The sequence below is a fragment of the Eutrigla gurnardus genome, assembly GCF_963514095.1.
Source record: "Eutrigla gurnardus genome assembly, chromosome: 12".
Classification (NCBI taxonomy): Eukaryota; Metazoa; Chordata; class Actinopteri; order Perciformes; family Triglidae; genus Eutrigla; species Eutrigla gurnardus.
This window is the reverse complement of record NC_139926.1, coordinates 1,069,462-1,094,724: the sequence shown is the minus strand read 5'-3', so window position 1 is coordinate 1,094,724 and position 25,263 is coordinate 1,069,462. Positions and strand designations below refer to the sequence as shown.

The following is a 25,263-nucleotide window of genomic DNA, read 5'->3' as shown; positions in this document are numbered from 1 at the left end:
GATTATGCTCGAAGAATATAGTTATTTCAGAGGAGATAAATTTAATAAAATCTTCGTCTGAAAGTAATAACGAATTGAAACGCCAGGGACGGTAGTATGCGTGAGTACATCCCGTGCACTGGTGAGAAGAAAGAGTAACCTCTAGATGTGGGATTTTGAAAGCGCAAGGCATCAGATATACCGTTTGTGTCAAGAAATAATTGTATTTGTAGAGCTGTATTGGATGTGGTTATAATTCTGGATGAACTGCGGTCTAGGGCAGGTGATAATGCGCAATTCATATCCCCTCCAAGATTGTGCGTATCCATGTTAGGGAGTAGAGCAAAAAAGGTTTTGAAAAAAGAGCTGTCTTCCCAATGTGGGGTATAAACATTAGCCAGGATAACTGGTGTATTATATAGTCTGTCTACTACAATTATATAACACCCTGAGGAATCTGTTTCAACCTTTGACATAACAAATGGAATGTTCTTATTAATAAGGATGGCCGCTCCTCTGGAAAATTAGAATGGTATGACTGACCGACCCATCCCCCCCAAGTCGAAAATGATCAGAAGTTTTAAGATGTGTCTCCTGTAGGTATGCTATCTCCACATTTAGTTTATTCAAATGAGACATTACTTTCTTTCGTTTGACTGGATAACTCTCGTCAATTGTAAACACAAGACATGACTAAATGGGACCTTTTTTAAACAGATTTAGGTTTTTCTGTACTTTCCACACGTATTCATTCATCTGGCCTAAGTAATTATTCTTCTGAGCTATACAGTCTTTCAGCTAAAACGATGTGTTCAGATAATAAAGTGGACAGCACCAACCTTTTACTGTGATGGAGGATAAAGTCACGTCAATAAAGCCATGGTTTACCAGCCTTATGTAGATCCATGAAGGATTTTGGTTTTCACGTAGGTCATGGCATCTTCTGGGCTTTGAAACTGTCTCTCAGTTCCATTATGTGTGATCCGTAGCCGTGCTGGATAGGAAAGGCCATACCTGATACCATCTTGCCCACGGAGCAGCCTCTTCATTTCGTTGAAAGCGGATCTGGCCTGTGCGACACTCGGGGGGTAGTCCGGGAAAATGGAGATGGCGGTCCCTTTAAACTTGAGTGGTCCGGATTCCCTGGCACGGCGCAGAATGTCAACACAGTCTTGGTGGTAGTGTAATTTCGCCACGATGACTCGGGCTTTGCCGTCAGGTTTCCTTGCCTGCAGTCCTCTGTGCGATCTGTCTATCATGACGTCTTTATCCATTTTCAAAGCTTCTTTTAGCAGTTTAGAGACCGCCGCTGGTGTGCTGGAGAGTGGGGTCTCTGGGACGTTTAGTATCCGAATGTTGTCCCGTCTCATTCGCCCCTCCATGTCGAGGCATTTCTACCGTGCGTTGGTAACCTCTGTCTCGAGTCTTCCCACCCTGGTTAGAAGTGAAGTCACGTCATCGGAGCATGACGACAGCCCGCATTCCATGTCGGATATAGTTGTTTTCATCGTGTCCACCTCGGAGCGAATTGCGGCAGTGTTGTTAGCCACCTTCACTGCATGTAGCTCGGATTTGACGGATTCAAATTCCTCAGACAGGACGGATTTTAACTCCAACCTAAGCAGGATAGCGATGTCCTTCTTAAGTGCCGTGAGGATTTCAGCTTTCATGTCCGCGGACTCCATTTGGTTAGCTGGCCGAGGCGAGTTAGCGCTGATGCTAGCGGATGTTGAAACACTCGTGCTCGGGGCTTCAGGGCCAGCTGTTGGGGATTCTCCGGGAAATTTGTACTTGTCGAATTTCAAACACAAACTGTTGGCCATTGGCGTAACGCTTTCAAGTTTTAACTTAACTAAAATGAAAACAATAAACTTATAATAGTATTTTGTCGCCTTTTGAGGGTGTAAAGTGCCAAATAAAACTTTTAAATCCAAATTTCAGCAGAGCATGTCGTTTTGCTGCCTACTCCATGCTCGCTCACTAGCCACCCCCAATCATGGCTATTTTCAGTGGGATGATGTCAGCGAGCAGGATTGTACACCCTCTGACAGAGTATTAAAAATAACATCAGTAAATAAATAAAAGCCTTACCAGCTTCATTATACAGATTAATTACTTGTAATACATAGTCTTTCCTAGTATGAAAACAGCATGTGACATTGTACCTTGCATCAGATGACATATTGTTTCATATTGGTTATTTGATATATACTTGGCTGTGTATGTATAAAAAAAAGTGTGTTCTCATCAATATTCAGGAATGTCTTCATTGCTGGAGTTGTGAATGGAAAGCTGGAGACCAACAAGATGGTGACAGTCCGCTTCTCAGAGTTTGAGGCTTGTCAATCGTTGATAAAGTGACGGAAGCCCTTGGACAGCAGGAGTCAATTATTTTGACAGATAGTCAGGGCAACGAAATAGTTGATTCTGATGGAACCAGGGGTATGTTTGAAATGATTTCTGTGTAAATGCTATTTTCTGCACAAAGAGTTCACACACTTAACAGCTAAATGAGGTGCATACACCTAAGTGTAATTCTCACATTAAAGTACATTTTGCATTCATAGCTAGCTTGGGCACTTCAAATCTTTTTGGTGTCCTGTTTTTTAAGTTCTTAAACAACCTATAGGATATACATTTTCAACAACACAGAAAATATTTGGTTGAAAGATAAGAAAGTCATCATGTCCAATTTTCCAATGGCAGGGTCAGCATACTGGAAGCAAAACTCCAGAAAGGTATTTGCAGTGCCTGAACCACAGATGGAGCAGCTACAAGCCAACAAAAGAAGGAGGCTGGGGTAACTGAACTGAATATTATTATTTTATCACTTTTTACATTTTTGCACACCATGTGGTTTCTTTTGGACAACATGTCAGCAAAGCTACAATGGTTCTTACTACTGTATGCATTATGTGTTAACTAATTAAGTCTAACTAAATGTTACATTGTAAAAAATTTAAATGTTTGTGTTTTTCAGTCGAAAAGAAGATACTGGCCTTCAAGAGGTTATAGCCAACATTGAGGAGGTTGTTGAAGCAGCCCAGGGACTACAAGAAGTGTCGAAGATCATCAGAGGCTGAAGTAGCTTCTTTAAAGGAGTCATCACCTGGTTTTATACGTATCCAGCCCCCCTTGGATCGCTTTGGATCAATTCGTAAAACTTATTAGGAAAAAAAAAAAAAAATTTAATCAAACATTGAGCTTGTTCTGACCCTTTTTCGTACCGCGATTTTATCACGCGAGATTACGCGCGAGGTTTTGACTGGTCCGGATGTGCATTGTATAATATGTAATGAGGCGCGCGTTGATTCGCCGCAGGAAGGACAGAGCCGGGGGGGCTTGCCTGCATGCAGACTCCAAAACATAATGGCGGCGCTTCGGCGATTTCAGGTAGCGGACGGGGCGGGGTTGGGTGGTGAAAGAGGGGTAGGCTTATGCAAGTAGCCGCCACGGTGACGTCACCGAAGGCGCAGAATCAAAATCTCGTGCTTTAGGAATGCACACCCTTGTGTGCTATTCCTGTTCGGAAAAAAGAGCAGAAGCGAAAAAACGGCGCCACTTTCAAACTCCAGCCTTTCAGGCAAGTTTCAACTGAGGTCAAACACAGATATGCATGTTTTAACAAGAGAAATTGCGATTTCCAGGTGATGACTCCTTTAAGAATGGTCTTCGCCTGTCTTGTCTGCAAAGGTTGGCACTGTTTTACTACTTCCTTCTTCCCCACTGTCCCCCTTTCCTCCTTCCTCCCTCCTTTCCGTCCTTCCTTCCCCTCTGTCCCTCTTCCTTCCTTCTTTCCTCTGTCCCTCCTCCCTTCCTTCTTCCCCTCCGTCCCTCTTTCCCTCCTTCCTACCTTCCTTGCTCCATCCTCCTTTCTTCCTTCTTCCCCTCTGTCCCTCTTCCTTCCATCTTTCCTCCCTTTCTTCCTCATTTCCTCTGTCCTTCCTTCCTCTCTCCCTCCTTTCCTTCCTTTTTTCCTCCTTTCCTTCCTTCATTCCTCACTTTCTTTTTTCTTTCCTTCTTCCCCTCCTTCCCTCTTTTTTACTCCTTCCTTCCCCGCCTCCTTCTTTCCTCCCTCCTTCCTTCCTCCCTTCCTTGCTTCATTCCCTCCTTCCTTCTTTTCTTCCTCCCTCCTGTCAGGAGTTCCTTCCTCCTTCCCCTCTTCTAACACAAGGAAAATAAATGCCAAAGTTTTTCTTTTGATCTACAGGTCCTGTAGATAAGCCAATGTTCTCAACCTGCTGCAGAAGCCTTATCGGGTGTAAGGCATGTATTATGGAGTGGAAAAAAGGATGCAGTTACTGCCCAAAGTGTCGTGCTGTGGATTTGGAGGGCAGCATCCATGAAGTGGCTGGACTCTCTGAGGCACTGGCAGCACTGGAGAAGTTATTCCTGCCATAATTTCTGTCTGTTATAGTGGCAACAAGTTTGTTTATATAGTTTAATATCAAGTTTTTATACGGTTTTATACAGTATTGAGTATTGAGTTCTTATGAGATTTTGCACTTGGTATGATACAAATACCAGTTCTTCAGGGAATTGTTTGTTATAATGTAATAGTGTCTAATGTTAAAGCTTAAAAACCACTTTTTTTCAGTAAGTACAGGTTTTATGAGATTTTGCACTTGGTATGATACAAATACCAGTTCTTCAGGGAATTGTTTGTTATAATGTAATAGTGCCAAATTTTAAAGCTTAAAAAGCACTTTTTTTCAGTAAGTTCAGGTTTTATGAGATTTTGCAATTGTTGTGCTTGTATTTGGACATTAAAGAATATGCAGTGTTCTGAACAAAATTCTTATTTATTCATCTCCATTTACTACTTACATTTATCTTGCATGTCTTTCAGTAACATTTATCAGGTAGAACAGTGCCTCCTGAAACATTCTATAGTCATGGTTAACTGCTGTTCCAAAAATAAGAGACATGTCTGGGAACCTCTCTCCAAACAGCTGCTCAGCACGACATCGGTCTTCCTCTGATGAAAATGGGTCAGAGCCAAAGGCAGATACCCATGTCAGGGAGGACCCCAACTCCTGCTCGTACATGTGTGCTGCCTCAGCAGCACTGGCCAGCAGATCTGTGGGAATTCTTGCTGGACAACTAGCAGCTGCAAGTTGGTTTGGGATCCCTCTGCCTAAAATTGGTGTGAAGATTTTTGTTTAGTTTTGGACCAAATGTTGTCAGTTGTTTTAAAACTACATACATACAAATATTGTCATGACTTACCTGGTATCCTATGGGCATTCCAGGACTGCACAACTCTGCCAAGTCTTATCTGACTCACTTGACATGCCAGGTTGGAGACACAGAATTTGGTCAGATTATCCTGCATGTCGAGTAACTCCTGATCCAGCAGGTGGACCAGGGCCTGTTTTAGGGGGTAGTTTACCCGATTGTTGACCTCTGGCCAAATTCTCTCCACTCTCAGGTTCTGTTTAAACACAAGAAAAACTTAAGGACTGTTTGAAAACACTTCAAATCCAAAAATGTTTTTAGAAAGAAAAAAAAATCAGAAAAAGTTGCTCTGGTATATAAAACACACATGATTGAGTGATGATGATGAGTGATTTGTAAATGTCCTTTGATCTTGAATTTTGTTGTAGACAGTGTTAAGTCCAAATATCTGAGCTTCAATTGATGTGTAAATATCTATGAATTCCTGCCATGCAAGTGTGCACCTCAACCGAAAATTTTGGGACAGATGGGATAATTAAGGACAAATGATGAGGTGAAATAGAATAATGAAGTAATGGGTAAACAGCTGATGTCAGCAGTGATAAAAGTTAACATCACCTGCAATCAAATCTTTATCATGGCTGCTGTGTAGGCCTGCGACTAACGATTATTTTAATAATCGATTAATTGGTCGGTAATTTTTTCAATTAATCGATGATCTGGCATACATCATCTCTTCTCATTTGAAATTAATGTATTTGTGCATGGTCCTTGTTTCATACACAAATGAAATGAAATGGAAAATACTTATTATCTTTATATGTAATCAATAGGACAAAATTCACCCTTGAAGAAGTTGTCTGCACATAGGTAGCCTGTTGACATTATGTCTGTGTTGAGACAGCTTTTCTTGCATGTACAGGGTCAAATAAAACTCCCTGCCATGATCCACTCTGATCTGGTCCCACATTCCATTGTTGGCAACTGCTTTCCTGTAATAGAAAAATGTGTAAATTATATGTATATATATATATATATGTTGATATGATAGATTCAGTTCAGTTCTGTTTAGGACTAGGTGATACAATCCCTTGTTTAGTTATTTTTTTCACATTCAAATGCACGAAGTAAACACAGTACAATAACCCTATGTAGTGCTTATTATACTTTATTTCAAACCTTGACTGTACTTGCCTGTAAACTTCCTCATAAATAATAAGGTTGTTCTTCACTGGCATTGTGGATTCAGCAACAATTTTGCTGCTGAAACCATCAATGGCCAAGACATGTGTCACTCCAAACATTCCCAGCTTCTCATTTTGGTCTAGGTGGAGTTTGTGGCCCATGTATTCCGCGTGGTAAGGAACTGGATTTAGATTACGTGCTCCCTAAAACAAGTAAAATTCAATCAATGAAAAGTGCAATAACATTAAATCAGCTAAGATATTCAAAATATTTACAAATCTAATACATGCATGTACTGCTAATATGCATACTTTAAGTCTTAATGTAACTTTTCATGAGTCAAAAATCATCTTTTTGTTCACAAATATAATTAATGTAGATGACTTACCTGGCGGGGGCTGCACGGTGGTGTAGTGGGTAGCACTCTCGCCTCACAGCAAGAGGGTCCCGGGTTCGATTCCCGGGTCGGCCCGGGCTCCTTCTGTGTGGAGTTTGCATGTTCTCCCCGTGTAAGCGTGGGTTCTCTCCGGGTTCTCCGGCTTCCTCCCACAGTCCAAAAGACATGCAGGATGGGGATAGGTTGATTGGTGACTCTAAATTGCCCGTAGGTGTGAATGTGAGCGTGAATGGTTGTTTGTCTCTACATGTCGGCCCTGTGATAGACTGGCGTCCTGTCCAGGGTGTACCCTGCCTTCGCCCAATGTCAGCTGGGATCGGCTCCAGCCCCCCCGTGACCCTGAATACAGGGTAAGCGGTAGACAATGGATGGATGGATGGATGGACTTACCTGGCGATGCAGCTCATTATATGGCTTGTGCACCTCTCTAAGAATCCTTCCCACTCGAGGTTCACCTGCCCTAACTCCAACTGATGACGGGTATCCTGTCATGAATTTTCGTCCATATGTTGGACCTGTCTGTCAAGACAAAAACAAGTTAAATTAAGTAATTCAAAAGCCTTCTGCCTAGCCATGTAACTAAGACTAATTAAAGATTAACATTAAAAGTGTTATAACAAAAACTGTCGTGTAAGTTATGTGAAACTTCAAACACACTTTTTATAAATTAGACACATTTTTGAATTCCAAACCCAATCCTGTATAACACCTTCCAAATCTTAGAAAATCATGTTACTGGCACATTTACCACATTGGACAAAAGTGTCCAACGCGTTTGATGGCATAAAAAAGGCATATTTGAGAAAAAAAATTTAAGTTATTTTTGCATGCATCCTCTAATCCACTTCTCCTCCATTGATCCAAACCATTGATTTAATTAATTTCAGACTTTTAACCCCTTCAATGCCAGAAAATAGAGTCCCTGGTAAAAAAAAAAATGGTTAAAAAAGCATGAAAGGGGATTAATTCCAATATACTAAATGCAAATCGGAATTATTAGTCTTGGATATGTCATTGATGAGTAACACACACACACTTACACACACATACACACACGCACGCACACACACACCCACACACACACACACACACCTGTGCCTTTACACAACGAACACAACGACTTGCCAACTTGGGAACTCAGATCTTCCGACACCACATGAATGCAGCATTAAACTGCGCTTGTCAAACTTTTTGGCGATCATGTTTCTTCGCACTTCTGTTTTCATAAAATAATGATTATGAAAATCATATGTTTGTCAATGTTAAAAACGTGAACACTTACCTCTTCTATTGATGATAGGATTGCCGTTTCCAGTTCTGCGTCTGACACAAGTCTTTTTCGCCTGAGTTGTTGTTGAGCTTTGACATTTTTCACGTGAGCACAAAATCGGAAATCGAAAAAACGAGTCGTTATCCGTTTTTTTCATTTTGGTTTTGGAAACAAATACTGAGAATAAGAGTCGTTTTTTTTATTTTTGGTTTTATTTTGAAAAACGAATGAACGAATGATACACGGATTTCATATGAGCCCGTTTTTTATTCTATTAAATAATTTAAGTACGTCCTGATCCACGTTTACAATACCAGTTGGTGGCGGTAATGCACCAAATCCGCTGCTCGCCAATCCCTAACACATCCGAAGAAGAAAAAGAAGACGAGCCTCCGCGCATGCGCGAATTCAAGGTGAGTCTAGCGTCTAAGTTAGCTGCTTCGACTGTGCTAAATGTAGTTTATTCACGTTACGCTATCAGATACAAGTCAACAGTACTTGTACTAACGCTGCATTCTACGTGAACTTTATCACGTTGGTAAGTTCGTTTTCTTGCTCCGTTTTTAAACCTAAATTACAAAATTCGTTGGCGTTAACGTTATGTTAGCTACTTGTTAAACTTACAAAGAGTGTTGTATCAAAATGTGTGACCCGTCAAATCCAGTGAGCAGTTACTTGTAGGTGGCCCTGTCTAAACTAGAAGCCCCAGTATTAGGGAACAGCTCGTGGGAACATTCGGTGACCCGTACGATTCTGTTTCAAAGAGGTGGATCCAAATGAACGATCAAGCGTATGTTCTACTAAATGCCTGTTTCCCATAATACACATGCAAAACGTGCAACAGCAGCCTCTGAGACACAATAGAATTATGGATCACAGAATAATACATTTAACGCTAAAACGTCTGCAGGAATGTCGGATCCCTGGAGGCTAAATCGTCCACATGATCCTCTTTCTCTCTCTGGGTTTAGGTTTCAAGTCGTTGCTGAGTGCTTCACCTCCGCGTTCACAGAAGCACAACGGGACACTGCAGGAGAACAGGCCCACCAGGATGGCCAGTGTAAGTCCCATAGACATGCAACTGTGTATGTTTCTTAGGAAATAACAATTACTCCTTGTTATTTGACGCATGTAGGCCTGAAATCCCCAGATGCACACACGCAGCACCCATAGACATGCAGCTGGAGATGTTACAGGTGGCTCTAGTCATCGTGGGACTTATGCACTCGTCACTCAACATTTTTCAAGATTCGAGTTTACCATAGTAGATAGCTAATTTTTTGACCAGTAGTAGTAGTTCTAAGTGTCACCTCTTTTACACTTTATATTTGTAGTCATGTTTTTATTCTTATGTTGTAAGTTACATTTTCTGTTTAAGTTAACTCATTTAACTTAATTATATTTATTACTCTAATGTTTGAGCAGTGTTGGTAATAACGGCGTTAGAGTATAACGGCGTTACTAACAGCATTATTTTTTTCAGTAACAAGTAATCTAATTACTAATAATAATTACTTTTCCCATCGTTGCAACGCCATTGCCGTTACTGAGAATGTAAAGTTGCGCGTTACTACAATTTGGTTGAATGAAGCGCAAGGTGTCGGCTTTGGCCAGTGCCACACATCAGCTGCCTGGGGGGGGGGGGGGGGGGATCATAGGCGTAATTTATGGGGGGGATGGGTGGGTTGCAACCCACCCAATAATCCAAACCAGCCACCACAACCCACCCAATTTGATATCATAATTATTGATATTGAATGTTAAGCATTATAATCACAACAGTGTGGTAGATTTTCTCAATTTACCAGTAAAAAATAGTGACGTTTGTCTGTGCCCCCTCCCGCTCTGAGATTTGGTTTCGCCCACCTTGCCGGACCTGCGCTTCTCTACTGTCTCTCCGGTCTCTCCCCGCATCAGCGGTGGTATGAAGAAAGCACGCGAAAAAAAGCAAAAGAATAAAAGTATCTTCCCAACAGGAGGTAGCTACTGCTAGGGCTCCAGTGCCACCACTCACGAGTCAAATCATGTTACTGAACAAAAGTTACCCCCCCCCCCCAACCGGCGAGTTTGACAGTGCGTGCGCGTATAGCCCCGTTCACATACGCCACTACTCGCCACTCGCTTTCTCGCTGAATTCTACTCGCTGGCAAAAAAAAATTCACTGCCGCCGCCGGCGACTTCAAGCGACAACTCTCTGTGGAACTCTCTGTTGACGTCAACTGTCAATCATCTCTATTCTACATTGATTGGTACTCGCTTCACTCACATCGCAGAAAGTTAAAATAATTTGATCTCCGATCGACCACATCGCATCGCCTTACCTGACCACATTCCACTAGAACACATTCACATTCATTGACAGCTGTCGCTCAGAGATGGGCGAGTGGCTACGTACGTGAACGGGGCTTTAGTCAAAACCAAAACACCAGGGAAGGCTGAGGAATAGTCACCCACTTATATTATTATTATTATTATTATTATTATTATTATAATAATAATAATAATAATAATAATAAACAAATCAAGTCAAAAAAGTCATTTTTGTTTTCATCTTTTCTTGAATGCTTAAACTCATCAACCCCATTTAGTATGTCAACATTTGTATCAGTACCAGCAGTTTGTAAGAAATTGGTCAGTAATTGATATGTCATATTTTGTTTCTCAGAATTCACCAAATTGATGCATTAAAATGAAATTATTTAAAATTTTCTCCCGGGGGGGCATGCCCCCGGACCCCCCTACAGGATCGCAATCCCCCCACCATAGTCTCCAAAGTCTCCAAAGATATATATACACCTGCTTCACAGGCGGAAATCTCAACCCCCCCAATGTTCAACTCAAAGTTACGCCCTTGGGGGGGATGATAACGCAGTTGCAAATGCGATGATGATTGGCTGAGTGGGCGGATCATGCCCTGCTCACGCTGTCTCTGACTACCAAACACAACAAGACAGCGACAATGGGGACGAGCCAGGGAAATGCAAAGTTAGCGTTCTTGAACTGGAAGTACCGACACTAATTCAAACTCACTGAACTTAAAGGCAAGAATGTTTCTGTAACATGCACGCTATGCCGAGGAAAAAATACTTTATCCACGTCTGCCTCAACTTGCAACTCCAATCTTATGAAGCACCACATTAACACATGCTAACACCACACTTGTTGCTGCTGCTGCTTACCCAAGCCCAAATGCAGCTATAGCATGAGCTTTATATTTAGGGCCACGGGGCAATCTACTACGTACTATGTATTGCTTGAAAAACTACAACCAGTGCTTCGCCCCGAGCACTGGCCCCCTCAGCTATTTCATAGCTGTAGGGGGCCACCGCTCAGTTCAGTGCGAAGCACTCAACTGTTTGACAGTACATAGTACCTAGTAGTTCTCAGTACTTGAGCATCAGTAGTACTCAGTAGTACAGAGAACTTGAGTGACACCTGAGCTCGGTGACACATACTGGCAAACAGTTGAGTGCGTTAGTAGTTCTCAGTACTTGAGTCTCAGTAGTACTCGGTAGTACTCAGTACTTGAGTCTCAGTAGTCTCAGAGTGACAGCTGAGCTTGGTGACATGTATCAAACTCATGGAATACACAATCCAACAACTCCAAAACGCTTTTGTGGACAAGTTGTGACCTGCACATTCACCACGCTATGTGATAATAATGTAACGTTACAAGAAGGAGCCATTTTAGAGGTAAATTCATGCAAAACTGCTGATGCACGTTCCTTTCAGGGATAGTTTTTCAGCAAGCAGTCTCTGTATTTGCCTCTAAAACAACTCAGTCTCGTTTGAAATCTCCAAGAATCTCATCGTAATGTAGATACACTCCGGCAGTAGCCCCCGTGGCCCTTTCAAAATTTCCAGCGGGGGAATTTTCTAGTTTATTTTTAATATTTAGGGCCGGAGCGCCGACAACGTCGGGCTGCGAATGCAAAGCCCTATTGAAATTGAACGGATTGTTAGGGCCCGAGCGCTGACAACGTTGGGCTGTGAAGCCCAGAGCTGCAAACTTGTCGCTTTTCAGCGACAATCGCCGTTTTCTTGGTCAATTTGGTCATTCACGTGGATCGTGTAGAACCGGAGAGTTTTCTTTTGGGGGGGGGTCCAGAATTGCGAACAATTATTGGATCATTCTTATTGTTGTGTTTTCTGTGCAGTTATGTCATTTGTGTAGTTTATTTTTTATTTTTGTGTATGTTAATCCAGAGCTAAAATCCCGCAAGTAATATTCATTGAGAACCGTTCGAGGTTCAGCAGCCCAATGGTGTAGTTCCTCTTTAAGAGATGGGTGAATGTGGGTCCATGTGACCGGTGTTTACTCCGTGAAAAGGAAGCGCAAGAGTAGTTTTTTTGTACTGAATTTCAACCAGGTATGCAGCAACTTGGTAAGCTCTCTTAAGTTCTTGTTTTCTTTTGTGCTTTCATGTTGTCTGCTAACGCTATGCTGTATCGTCGCTCTGTGTTTTGTCCGCTCCCCTGTATTGTACGTTAAAGCAAACGCGATAACGCTATGCTCCGGTAGATCCAAGCAGTTAAGTTACTGACAATAGAAGTTAAAAGTTAATGAAATGGTGAAGCTGTGGCACATAAAGATAATATTTGGATTTATAACGTTGTTGTTCCATCCGTGTTTATCCATGCTTGTTTGTTTAGTTTTGATGAGTGAATCACAGGGACCGGCACTTGACGTCGGGGCTGCACTTCCTGGTTTGCCGCGGGGCATCATGGGAGCTGTAGTTTTTGTTCACGGAGAAAGGTTGAATGCACTTTTTTTGCATGGTTTTTCGTTATTGAACAATAATAATTGACATTTCTCTGGGCCAATCGGAATCTCAGCACTTGCTTCAGAATCTTTCTTATAATTGACATTTCTCTGAGCCAATCGGAATCTTGAAGCACACAGCGCCAACTGAGCTCGCCATTGAATGAGACGGTCGCCTGGCTACCGCGCAAATCCCTCAATGACAATGATTTTTGAGAAAGTATGCTGAGTTTTGTTAAGTCACGCTCAGACTAGTGTCATTTGCATAGTACCATCAAAAAAAAAATCCCCCCGTGACACTGTCACCTTTTTTCCTCTGAGGAGTTTGCAGGTCTGGAAGCCCTATTGAAATGCTGTCGTTTATTATTTTTTCACGACTTCTGTTGCCAAAGGCCTTAGCATTAAAATTAACCCCAAAAAAAATTGGTGTGCACATGGGGACTGGTGAAAATTGCGACATTTTAGAGGTCTTGTAAAAAAACTTTTTCTCTAGCGCCACCTAGCGCAGTTTAGGCCACACACCGTAACTCCGATTGACACAAAATTTGGTATACATGCAGGCAAGTGTCCTCTACTAAATTGCAATTGGAACTACTAAAGTCCGCCTACCAAAATTTTCCGCCATTTTGAATTTTGTGAAAAACACGTTTTTGCTAACTTCTCCTAAACCGTAGATCCGATTCTCACCAAAATTGCTGTGAATCATCATTAGACCAAGCTGGTTAAGTGCTTTGTAAAATATTGTTGCGTTCAGAAGTTATTAGCCAATGAACATCAGATGGGCGGGGCTCTAGATATCAATACACATAACTCCATAACCTTTAACTCAATCATCATGAAACTTGAAGGATATGTTGACATATCTCCTTGGAACATATCCTGAAAGTTTTAATAAAATTGACCGCTCGGGGGGTGCTACAGTAAATCAGCCATTTTAGGCAATTTTCCCCATTTTTTCGATTGTAGGTTTCGTATTTTACACCGTTGATCGGATTCCTTCCAAACTCGTTGAGACTGTTCTAGAGGCCTCAACAACGTAAATCATCGAAAGGTGCAATATTGCACTGCAATATTGACTCATAGTGAGAGCGCCACCTACTGGCGATAGAAAGTGTTAAGTTTTATACTTCAGCAAACTCTTCCTAGCAGCTTTATCAGATTCACCTCAAACTTGGTCATCATGTACTCAAGTCTTCAATGATGAAATGTTATCAAGTTGGTGTAACTTCAGGAGACAATGTCCAATCCGCTCAAAACGTGCAGGATATGTTGACATATCTCCCTGGAACATATCCTGAAAGTTTTATCAAAATTAACCACTCAGGGGCGCTACAGTAACTCAGCCATTTAAGGCCATTTTAGCATTTTTTCCAATTGTAGGGTTTGTATTTTAATGAACTCCTCCGACACCGTTGATCCGATACCTGCCAAACTCGCTGAGACTGTTCTAGAGGCCTCAACGATGCAAAATCACCGAAAGGTCTTACATAAGTCATAGGGCGTGGCCAGGGTGTGGCGTTTTGGCGAGTGTACAGGAAGTTGTTGTTACTTCAGGATACAATGTCCAATCTGCTCAAAACTGGACATGTTTGATAAGAGTCTCACCCTGAACACGTATGCACTGCAATATTGACCGTAGGTCAGAGAGTTACCTGATGGTACCTGGAAATATCATTTTCATCGTTTTTACACTTTTACAGCTCCTTTTAAGAGATTGAACACCTTTAGCTTTGACGTACCTGCATGAAACTTTGTAGGTACATAGAACATGTAGAGATGTACAAAAAAGCCATCCGGACCCATGCCCTAAACCCAACAGGAAGTCAGCCATTTTGCATTTTATGTGCAAATTTAAGTGATTTTTCGCCTTTTTCATGCACTATATTTTAACGAACTCCTCCTACAGGGTTGTTCTGATTCCTACCAAACCTTGTGAGCCTGTTCTAGAGGCCTCGACGATTAAAAATCATCAAAAGGTCTGACATAAGTCAAAGGGCGTGGCCAGGAGGACGCCATGAACGCAGATGAATTTCATGCTTCACAACACTCTAAACTGTTATAACTTCAGCGTCCATTGTCCGATCTGGTTCAAACCTCACACATTTGATGAGAGTCCCACCTTGAACGTGTCTGCACTGCAATTTTGACTCACAATCAGAGCGCCACCTAATGGGGACATGAAATGTCACGTTTTTACACTCGTATACGGTCCCAGTGTCGTGGAACTTTGCACCCCAGTCGAACGTGACGACTTCAATCGTCTGATGCGGTGATCGACACGACAATTCAGGCAAGGGACGACTGGTGAAGTGGCGGTGGCCAGGCCAGACACTGAAGGCGGTCGTAGCACTAACCGAGTTGCGTGTATGCGAGGGCCTGTGCATCACTGCTCGCAGTTTTAATTAGGGCCCGAGCGCCGACAACGTCGGGCAGCGAAGCCCTATTGAAATTGTATCGTTTCTTATTATTAGGGCCCGAGCGCCGACAACGTCGGGCTGCGAAGCCCTATTAAAATGCGAATGTTTTTTCTTATTCTTATTTTTCTGCCACTTTGGCTGCCATTTTGGAGGCCTTAGCATCAAAATTATTAGGGCCCGAGCGCCGACAACGTCGGGCTGCGAAGCCCTATTGAAATGCGAATGTTTTTTCTTATTAGGGCCCGAGCGCCGACAACGTCGGGCTGCGAAGCCCTATTGAAACCTTACGGATTATTTTTTTTCTTATTCCGCGACTTCGTGTGCCATTTTGGAGGTCTTATCATATTCAGAAGTTAAAAGAAATTTGCATGCACATGGGGACTGGTAAAAAATTTGACATTTTAAAGGTTTCATAGTTGGCCACAAAAAGGTGGCTCTCTAGCGCCACCTAACGTGTGTTAGGCCAGCCCCAGCACACCGTAGCTCTAATTGACACAAAATTCACCAAACATGTGCAGGCAAGTGTGCTCTACAAAAAAGCCTCTTGGAGTACTAAAGTCCGCCTACCGAAATGTTCCGCCATTTTGAATTTTGTGAAAAACACGTTTTTGCTCACTTCTCCTAAACCGTAGATCCCTTTCTCACCAAATTTTCTCTGCGACATCATTAGACCACAATGGGAAAGTGCCATCAAAGGCTTTGTAAAATGTCGTTGCGTTCAGAAGTTATTAGCCAATGAACATCAGAGGGGCGGGGCTCTAGAAATCAATAGACATAACTCCACAATATTTAACCCAATCGTCATGAAACTTGCAGGATATGTTGACATACCTCTCTGGAACATATACTGAAAGTTTTATTAAAATTGACCACTCGGGGGCGCTACAGTAAATCAGCCAATTTTTCAATTGAAAGGTTTGTATTTTAACGAACTCCTCCTACACCGTTAATCCGATTCCTACCAAACTTTGTGAGCCTGTTCTAGAGGCCTCGACGATTAAAAATCATCGAAAGGTCTTACAAAAGTCCTACGGGAGCGTTATTACGGCGCCCTGAACATGGACGATTTTCATGCTTCGCCACAATACTCTAAACTGTTATAACTTCAGTGTCCATCGTCCGATCTGGTTCAAACTTCTCACGTTTGATGAGAGTCCCACCGTGAACACGTCTGCACTGCAATATTGATCCACAATTACAGCGCCACCTATTGGCAACATGAAATGGCATGTTTTTACACTCATATAAGGACATAATTCCACAATATTTAACCCAATCATCACGAAACTTGCAGGATATGTTGACATATGTCCCTGGAACATATCCTGAAAGTTTTATTAAAATTGACCACTCAGGGGCGCTACAGTAAATCAGCCATTTTTTAATTGTAAGCTTTGTATTTTAACAAACTCCTCCTACACCGTTGATCTGATTCCTACCAAACTTTCTGAGCCTGTTCTAGAGGCCGCGACGATTAAAAATCATCAAAAGGTCTTACATACGTCAAAGGGCGTGGCCGGGACGGCGTCCTGAACATGGACGAAATTCATGCTTCGCCACAATACTCTAAACTGTTATAACTTCGGTGTCCATCGTCCGATCTGGTTCAAACTTCTCAAGTTTGATGAGAGTCCCATCCTGAACACGTCTGCACTGCAATATTGACTCACAATCAGAGCGCCACCTATTGGCAACATAAAATGTCATGTTTTTACACCTGTATAAGGTCCTAGTGTCGTGGAACTTTGCACCCCAGTTGAGCATGAAAACTTCACTCATCTGACACAGTGATGGATGGGACGATTCAGGCAAGGGACGACCAGTGGCGTGGCGATGGCCGGGGACAACCCGCGCCGTGGCGGAGGCCGGGGACAACCCGCGCCGTGGCGGAGGCCGGGGACAACCCGCGCCGTGGCGGTGGCCGGGGACGACAGACGCCAGCCGTGGCGGTGGCCGGGGACGACCCGCGCCGTGGCGGTGGCCGGGGACGACGGGGGACGACTGGCCACGTGGCGGTGGCCGGGGACGACCCGCCCCGTGGCGGTGGCAAGGCCAGGCGGTCCGACACGTCAGGCGGCCGTAGCACTAACCGAGTTACGTGCCATGCGAGGGCCCGTTATCACTGCTCGCAGTTTTAATTCTTATTTTTCTGCCACTTTGGCTGCCATTTTGGAGGCCTTAGCATCAAAATTAGCTTAAAAGAATTGGTGTGCACATGGGGACTGGCGAAAATTGCGAAATTTTAAAGGTCTCGTAATCGGCCACAAATATGTGGCTCTCTAGCGCCACCTTACGCGTCTTACATTGGCCCCCACACACCGTACCTCCAATTGACACAAAATTTGGTAGACATGTACGGGCAAGTGTGCTCTACAAAAAAGCCTCTTGGAGTACTAAAGTCCGCCTACCTAAATTTTCCGCCATTTTGAATTTTGTGAAAAACATGTTTTTGCTAATTTCTCCTAAACCGTAGATCTGATTCTCACCAAATTTGATGTGCGTCATCATTAGACCAAGTTGGGCAAGTGCCATCAAAAGCTTTGTAAAATGTCGTTGCGTTCAGAAGTTATTAGCCAATTAACATCAGAGAGGCGGGACTCTAGAAATCAATAGACATAACTCCACAATATTTAACCCAATCGTCACGAAACTTGCAGGATATGTTGACACATCTGCCTTGAACATATCTTGAAAGTTTTATTAAAATTGACCACTCGGGGGCGCTACAGTAAATCAGCCATTTTTCAATTGTAAGCTTTGTATTTTAACGAACTCCTCCTACACCGTTGATCCGATTCCTACCAAACTTTGTGAGCCTGTTCTAGAGGCCTCGACGATTAAAAATCATCGAAAGGTCTTACATAAGTCCTATGGGAGCGCAACTACGGCGCCCTGAACATGGACGAATTTCATGCTTCGCCACAATACTCTAAACTGTTCAGTGTCTAACTTCAGTGTCCATCGTCCTATCTGGTTCAAACTTCTCACATTTTATGAGAGTCCCATCCTGAACACGTCTGCACTGCAATATTGACTCACAATCAGAGCGCCACCTATTGGCAACATGAAATGTCATGTTTTTACACCCGTATAAGGTCCCAGTGTCGTGGAACTTTGCACCCCTGTCTAGCAGGACAACTTCAATCGTCTGATACGGTGATCAACGCGACGATTCAGGCAAGGGACGACCGGCTGCGTGGCAATGGCCGGGGAAGACGCGCGCCGTGGCGGGGGCCGGGGAGGACCCGCGCCGTGGCGGTGGCCGGGGACGACAGGCGCCAGCCGTGGCGGTGGCCGGTGACGACCCGCGCCGTGGCGGTGGCTGGGGACGACAGGGGACGACTGGCAACGTGGCGGTGGCCGGGGACGACCCGCCCCGTGGCGGTGGCCAGGCCAGGCGGTCCGACACGTCAGGCGGTCGTAGCACTAACCGAGTTACGTGCCATGCGAGGGCCCGTTATCACTGCTCGCAGTTTTAATTGTTTTTATTATTTCGCAAGTTCGACGGCCTTTTTGGGGGCCTTATCATTAAAATGCCGTGAAAAAAATTGGTGTGCAGATGGGGACTGGCGAAAAATTTGACATTTTAAAGGTTTCATAGTTGGCCACAAAAAGGTGGCTCTCTAGCGCCACCTAACGTGTCTTAGGCCAGCCCCCTCACACTTTAGCTCCGATTGACACAAAATTCGCCACACATGTGCAGGCAAGTGTGCTCTACAAAAAAGCCTCTTGGAGCACAAAAGTCCGCCTAACAAAATTTTCCGCCATTTTGAATTTTGTGAAAAACACGTTTTTGCTAATTTCTCCTGAACCATAGATCCGATTCTCACCAAAATTTCTGTAAAACATCATTAGACAAAGCTGGTCAATTGCTATCAAAAGCATTTTAAAATATCGTTGCGTTCAGAAGTTATTAGCCAATGAAAATCAAAAAGGGCGGGACTCTAGAAATCAATACTCATAACTCCAGAACCTTTAACCCAATCATCATGAAACTTTCAGGATATGTTAACATATCTGCCTGGAACATATCCTGAAAGTTTTATTAATATCAACCACTCGGGGGCGCTACAGTAAATCAGCCATTTTGGGCCATTTTTTCAATTGTTGGGTTTGTATTTTAACGAACTCCTCCTACACCGTTTATCCGATTCATGCCAAACTCGCTGAGATTGTTCTAGAGGCCTCAACGATGCAAAATCATCGAAAGGTCTTACATAAGTCCAGATGAATTTCATGCTTCACAACACTCTAAACTGTTATAACTTCTATGTACATTGTCCGATCAAGTTCAAACTTCTCACATTTGATGAGAGTCCCATCCTGAACAAGTCTGCACTGCAATATTGACTCACAATCAGAGCGCCACCTAGTGGCAACATAAAATGTCACGTTTTTACACCCGTATAAGGTCCCAGTGTCGTGGAACTTTGCACCCCAGTCGAGCAGGACAACTTAAATCGTCTGATACGGTGATCGACGCGACGATTCAGGCAAGGGACGACCGGCTGTGTGGCAATGGCCGGGGACGACCGGCGCCGTGGCGGTGGCCGGGGACGACAGGCGCCAGCCGTGGCGGTGGCTGAGACGACCTGCGCCGTGGCGGTGGCCAGGCCAGGCGGTCCGACACGTCAGGCGGCCGTAGCACTAACCGAGTTACGTGCCATGCGAGGGCCCGTTATCACTGCTCGCAGTTTTAATTAATATTGTTCCTTTACTGAATATGTATGAGTAGTGTTCTGTTTATTGTGCAGTAGGCCTAATATACAGTTACAGAGATTTGCACTACTTAACGGCCAGATTTTCCTTTGTTTCTTTTTACCCAAGTTTACATTTGTTTACACTGAAATTTGCACTTGAATTTTATTTTCAATATTTATTTTTTATATATTTTTATTTCTATGCATATCATATGGCAGACTGCAATCTATTGAGTTCAAATAAATCTAAAATACTCTATAGTGTTTTTATTCTTCAATCAGTTAAACATATTTGATGTTAAAGATGTTTTAGAACGTAATAGCGTTCTAGAACATAAAAAATAAAGTCAGTTACTTTGCTATTACAATTACTTTTTAGGAGAAGTAATATGAAACTGTAACTAATTATTTTAGGTAAGATGACCAACACTGTGTTTGAGTATGTTTATATTGTACTGCATGTGCAGTATACGGACAGGTGTGTAGGCTAAACAAAAAAGTACTTCAATGGAATTAACATTATGTATGTGTGTGTGATCTGTGTGTAGGTGCTGTGCAGCAGAGCCAGGCTGGTCAGTTACCTCCCAGGGCTTCATGTGTTAGTGCATCGTGTTGCTGGATCGAGAGCCTTCTCTGCTGCTGGATCATCAGGCTCTGATGAACCCCACTTAGCCATTGCTCCCTCTGACATGGGTAGGAGTTGTTGTTTCACACTCTAACATTCATTAGCTGGAGCTGATTATAAAATGAGAAACCTGCCATAGATTAGTGTGTGTCTGGTTATCCAATACAATGCCAAGTATTTTGAATGGGAACACAACAGGATGAAATGTTTATCAAAGGCAACAAGAGGGTTAAATAGCTGTGCAGTAGTATTGTTTTCATAGTACTGTTTTCAAGTTATCATATCAAGATTGACATAGTGTTTCCAACAGAATCAGATTCTATTTGAGGTGGTAGCCTTCCCGGGGGATCTCACGATCATGAAAACACTGTAATCGAAGAAAAACGATTAATGTGCCGCCGCGCGGCGTGTATGCAAATTACTGCGCTGTAAAAGCACAGTGAACGCACCTGTGCGCCTGCAGCTGCAGCAGTGAGTGTGTGGATCATTGTGGAACGAGCGATTGACAACATGGCAGAAAAGCAGCCTAAGCCTTTAGTTAAAAAGAGAGGCAGCCACCGCCACCCAATCCTCCATCGAGGACACTCTTTACGATGCCGCTCCCACCGGCGACAGCGAGCGATAACGGAGGCTGTGAGGTTCATGCTAGCTGCTAGATGCTAGCTAAGGACGTGCCCTATCAGTACAGTTAGCGACCAGGCTTCAAGACACCGGTCAAAACTTTGGACCAGCTTTACGTGTTGCCATCACGCAAACACTTCAGCAGAGTTGCGCTGCCTGCCTTGTACGATAAATGTCGCGCTGAAGTTTAAAAAGATGTCTCCACTGCCGAGTATTATTTTTTTTTATTTGTTGTTTTTACATTGGTATTGCTATTATTCGTTAATCACTGAAGCCTGAAGTGAAAAGACTGGTGTTCCTGCCAAAAAACTCAGTTTGTAGGAAGCAAACTGCAGGGAGAACAGTCTTGAGTGCATGTAGACTTGGTATTTATATTCAGGTTTTTTTTATTGATATTTTTAATTATTTTATTTACTTTTTTACTTGTTACTAATTTATTTCTGGTTGTTTTTCTAAAATTTTTATTTAAAGTTGAGTTTTGGTGGCTCATTAAATACTTTTTTGAAAGCAATGAATAATCGTGTTTATTAATTGTGATTTCAATATCAATCAATATAATCGTGATTATTATTTTTTCCATAATCGTCCAGCCCTAGGTGATCCACTGTATATTTTAATTGGCAAGTACTGTGTGACAAATAACTGAACAATATATACAGCTCCATTGCTTCACTTAACTGAAAATACAGTTTATAAAGTAGCAAAATTGCTACTTTATAAATTTGTGACTTTTTTCATATACTACTATACTAAATCTGCTGGGTTTTCAATAGTCAGGAATCAGACATTATTGCACTTTTTGGTTCTGAACCACATTTCACTTTAAAAGAATGTACTTAAGAGATTACAAGAGTTACGTTACATTTTCATTGATATACTTTTTTTCAATAAGCTATTTATAGTGTTTTACCTTTTGAAATTCTTGTTGAATGTTCATACTTTGCAGAATTGCACTTTCAAATTTGATTAAAATCTGTTCAAAAAGGTACTTTGGCCTAAATGGTCCGTTATTCTTTCAGTTTTGTTACCTTATAGGGCTGTATTTTTTTAAATGGGGAAATTAGTTTGGTTGTACTGTTCAGTAACTTTCAAAATAGTCTTAAAATCCAAATATCACCAAAAAATACCACAAAAATCGTGATATGATATTTTTGCCATATTGCCCACCAGCTCCATTGCTCCACTTTAAGGCCCCCACACACCGCCCAGACGTCCAACTGCCTTATCCGACCACTCTCCGCCCACTCTGTTGCCTCTCGTCTGACCCGTTCGGCAGAAAAGTTGCGTTGTACACACCGCTTCGACGTGCTTCCGACACCACAGCAGCGTGTACGTTCTGCGCTTGCGCGAGATGCAATAAGCCTCCTTAACAGCGGGTGGCGCTAGTCTCGTGCCAGTACTCCAAAACAGGAAAACAGGAAATGACGGAACGGAGTGCAGATAAAAACAATGCACAATCAGCTGCTCTTCCGTCTCTTCGCTCCACGTAGCCATTGCTTCGATAAATGTGCAGAAATAACCAAAAGTGAGATGCAACGACGAAGTAAAATCTGTACTCTGCGCCATCTCTGTTTATGTGGTTTGTTGTTTACCATCGTCACTTCCGCCCCACCCACACACCGCCATTGGATACTCTGATTCGCTAGCACACCGCCAATATGTGTCCAATGGCTCAGACGTCCAACAGCCCACCTCCTCAGACTTCGTATGCTCAGTCTGATCAGACAGCGTCCGCGCAGCTCCGAAAGCTTCCGACGCAGCTGTACACACCAAACATATGTGTTCCCGACCTCGTCCGAGCCTCTCCAAACGCTTCAGACGTCCAACGGTTGGGCCGGTGTGTTCCTGCCTTTAAGTGACTGCTCCACAGCCTACTTGTAGAAAATTTAGATTTTATTGGGGAAGTCAGCCAGCCGTCTTCTCTGCAGGGAAAACAATCCTTCCTGTGCATGAGCATTGAGTGTGCATGGAGAGGAGGGGCTACTCACAGAGGGAGAGGAGGGGCTACTCACAGAGAGAGAGGAGGGGCTATTCACTGATGACTCATTGATAGGAGATATCCGAGAGGGGGCGTTCATCACTGAGGTGAAGTTCGGTGTGTCCTGATACGCCAAACTCCTCTGATGATAGGAGATATCCGAGAGGGCGCGTTCATCACTGAGGTGAAGTTGACTGTGTCCTGTGGTGAGACAGCAGTGAGATATCGGTGTTTCACAATGTCGTCGCTCAGAGATAGACACACAGATTGCTCTGTTGTTGGTTGTACAAATCAACATAAGTGCTTATATTCGATCCCAGCTTCAGAAGAACAAAAGAGACAGTGGTTGTGTTTCATTTTTAATGACAATGTGCCGGCTACGGTTTGTGTTAGCTTGTGTGCTAACCACTTCACATCGGACTGCTTCAGTAACGAGGGTCAGTACAAAGCTGGCTTTGCCTCGACACTGAACCTCGTAAAAGGATCTGTACCAACCATACGGGACCAGCAACTTCACCTGAGCAACATAGGCCAGCCATAGCAATACATCCACGTAAACATTGGAGCATGCTACTGCTAGTGTAAGCGGCATCATCTCTGTGGCTCTCCAAGTAGGTGATGACAGACGGAGTAAAGTCTGTTCTCAGGAGAGCTCATTTTAGCAACTTTTAGACAGCTGAATTTCAGGACCATGGATGGGTTTGGGGCAATGCATCTCAAATACAGTGTTGTTGGACCTCTTGACAGCTGTGTGGAATTGAGGAAAAACAGTATAATATGGCACCTTTAACTTAATTTGTTGATTCCATCCTTGAGTCCAGGGTCCTCTTTTATCAATCGTGAGTACGCACAGTTCTGTGCGTAATGGGTCTGTACGATCATTCCTATGCAAAGTGCGGAATTGATCGAATTGTACTTAGAAATGTGTGTAAATGTAAGCACAGCTCTGACCATGCTTACGCATGTCATGTGGCCAAATTGATGTCAACATCAATAAAAGACACCTGTGACAAGTATTTGACAGGTATGGCTCATCTTGCATTACTGGAAGATTTAGTAAACGATGCGCTCCGCAGCATGTTTTCAGAGTGCGCCGATCTGTTGAATCGGTACCGCTCCCAAAAAAGATTGATGTTGGAGCGAGAAACAAAACTAACGAAAGCCATCCCTGTTCACATCCAAGTCATGTCCACTGTGTGTTTTTGGACACCGGCACGTTCCAGCGCACTGCTCTACTTAAATGCCTGAGATGGAACTACATCCATTTCCCTTCCAGGAGTCCACAAGAAGCCGAGATCACACGGGGATTTCATGCTGGATTTTCCAAATAGGAGTGATAGACTGTACCCACATAGCGATAAAAACACTGTCACACAACGAATGTAATAATGTCAACAGAAAGGAGTTTCATTCCATCAATCACTAATAATTATAATAATAATATAATAATACACCTGCACTAAGTGAACCGCCTTTCAAGCCTTTTATTATTTGTGGAAACGGGGAGAGATAGAGGGAGATGACATGTGGGAAATACACCCCGGGCGGGAGTCCAATCCGGGACCGCCGCATCGAGGATGTTAAGCCTCTGTACATGGGGCTGCTGCCCTAACCACTGCTCCACCGGCCGCCCCGTGAACCTCCATTTCTGTTGCAGAAAAGTTTCCTTTTTTGCTCTCTGTTACGCCAGTGAGAGGAAAAGGGCATTTTCACATGGTTCTTAAACGGATGTTTTGTTACCATATATGGTTAATTGGGGGCGTTTCGGAATGCAAATGTGCACGAACCTGGTGGTTTACAACATGTGGATTTATCAATGCTGGTGTGCGTACAACCGGGGTGTGGGAATGTTAACAAATACCTATTTTTTTTTTGTACTTACGTGCATCCTAAATTCCATTCGTAAGACAACATTTAGAACCTTTCTACGCACTATTCAGTGTTTCCCCTACCATTGTACAGGCAAAAAAAAAATCAATATGCCAAAAAAAGCCACCTATCAATTCATTATTTATTCATAAATCAATAATCATTTACATTAGGAGCGCCTCCGTGCAGCATAGTAGACTTGCTCCACAAGACGCGCGGCCGCAACAATCCTCGCTGCGCGCTCCCGCTACGTTCTTCTTCGTGTACTTTACGCGCTTGATG

The 25,263-nt window shown here is 43.2% G+C and overlaps 1 protein-coding gene across 1 annotated transcript in view; it reads left to right on the top strand.

Moving 5' to 3' along the window:
• The first annotated feature begins 8,389 nt into the window (after window positions 1–8,389).
• Window positions 8,390–25,263, top strand: part of mmadhcb (metabolism of cobalamin associated Db) — a 33,198-nt gene continuing 16,324 nt past the window's right edge. Inside the window, exons 1-3 of the mRNA XM_084022282.1 lie at window positions 8,390–8,422; window positions 8,981–9,069; window positions 20,437–20,581. Coding sequence (XP_083878408.1) covers window positions 9,061–9,069; window positions 20,437–20,581 — 154 coding nt within the window. The 5' untranslated portion in view covers window positions 8,390–8,422; window positions 8,981–9,060. The remainder of the gene's footprint in view (window positions 8,423–8,980; window positions 9,070–20,436; window positions 20,582–25,263) is intronic.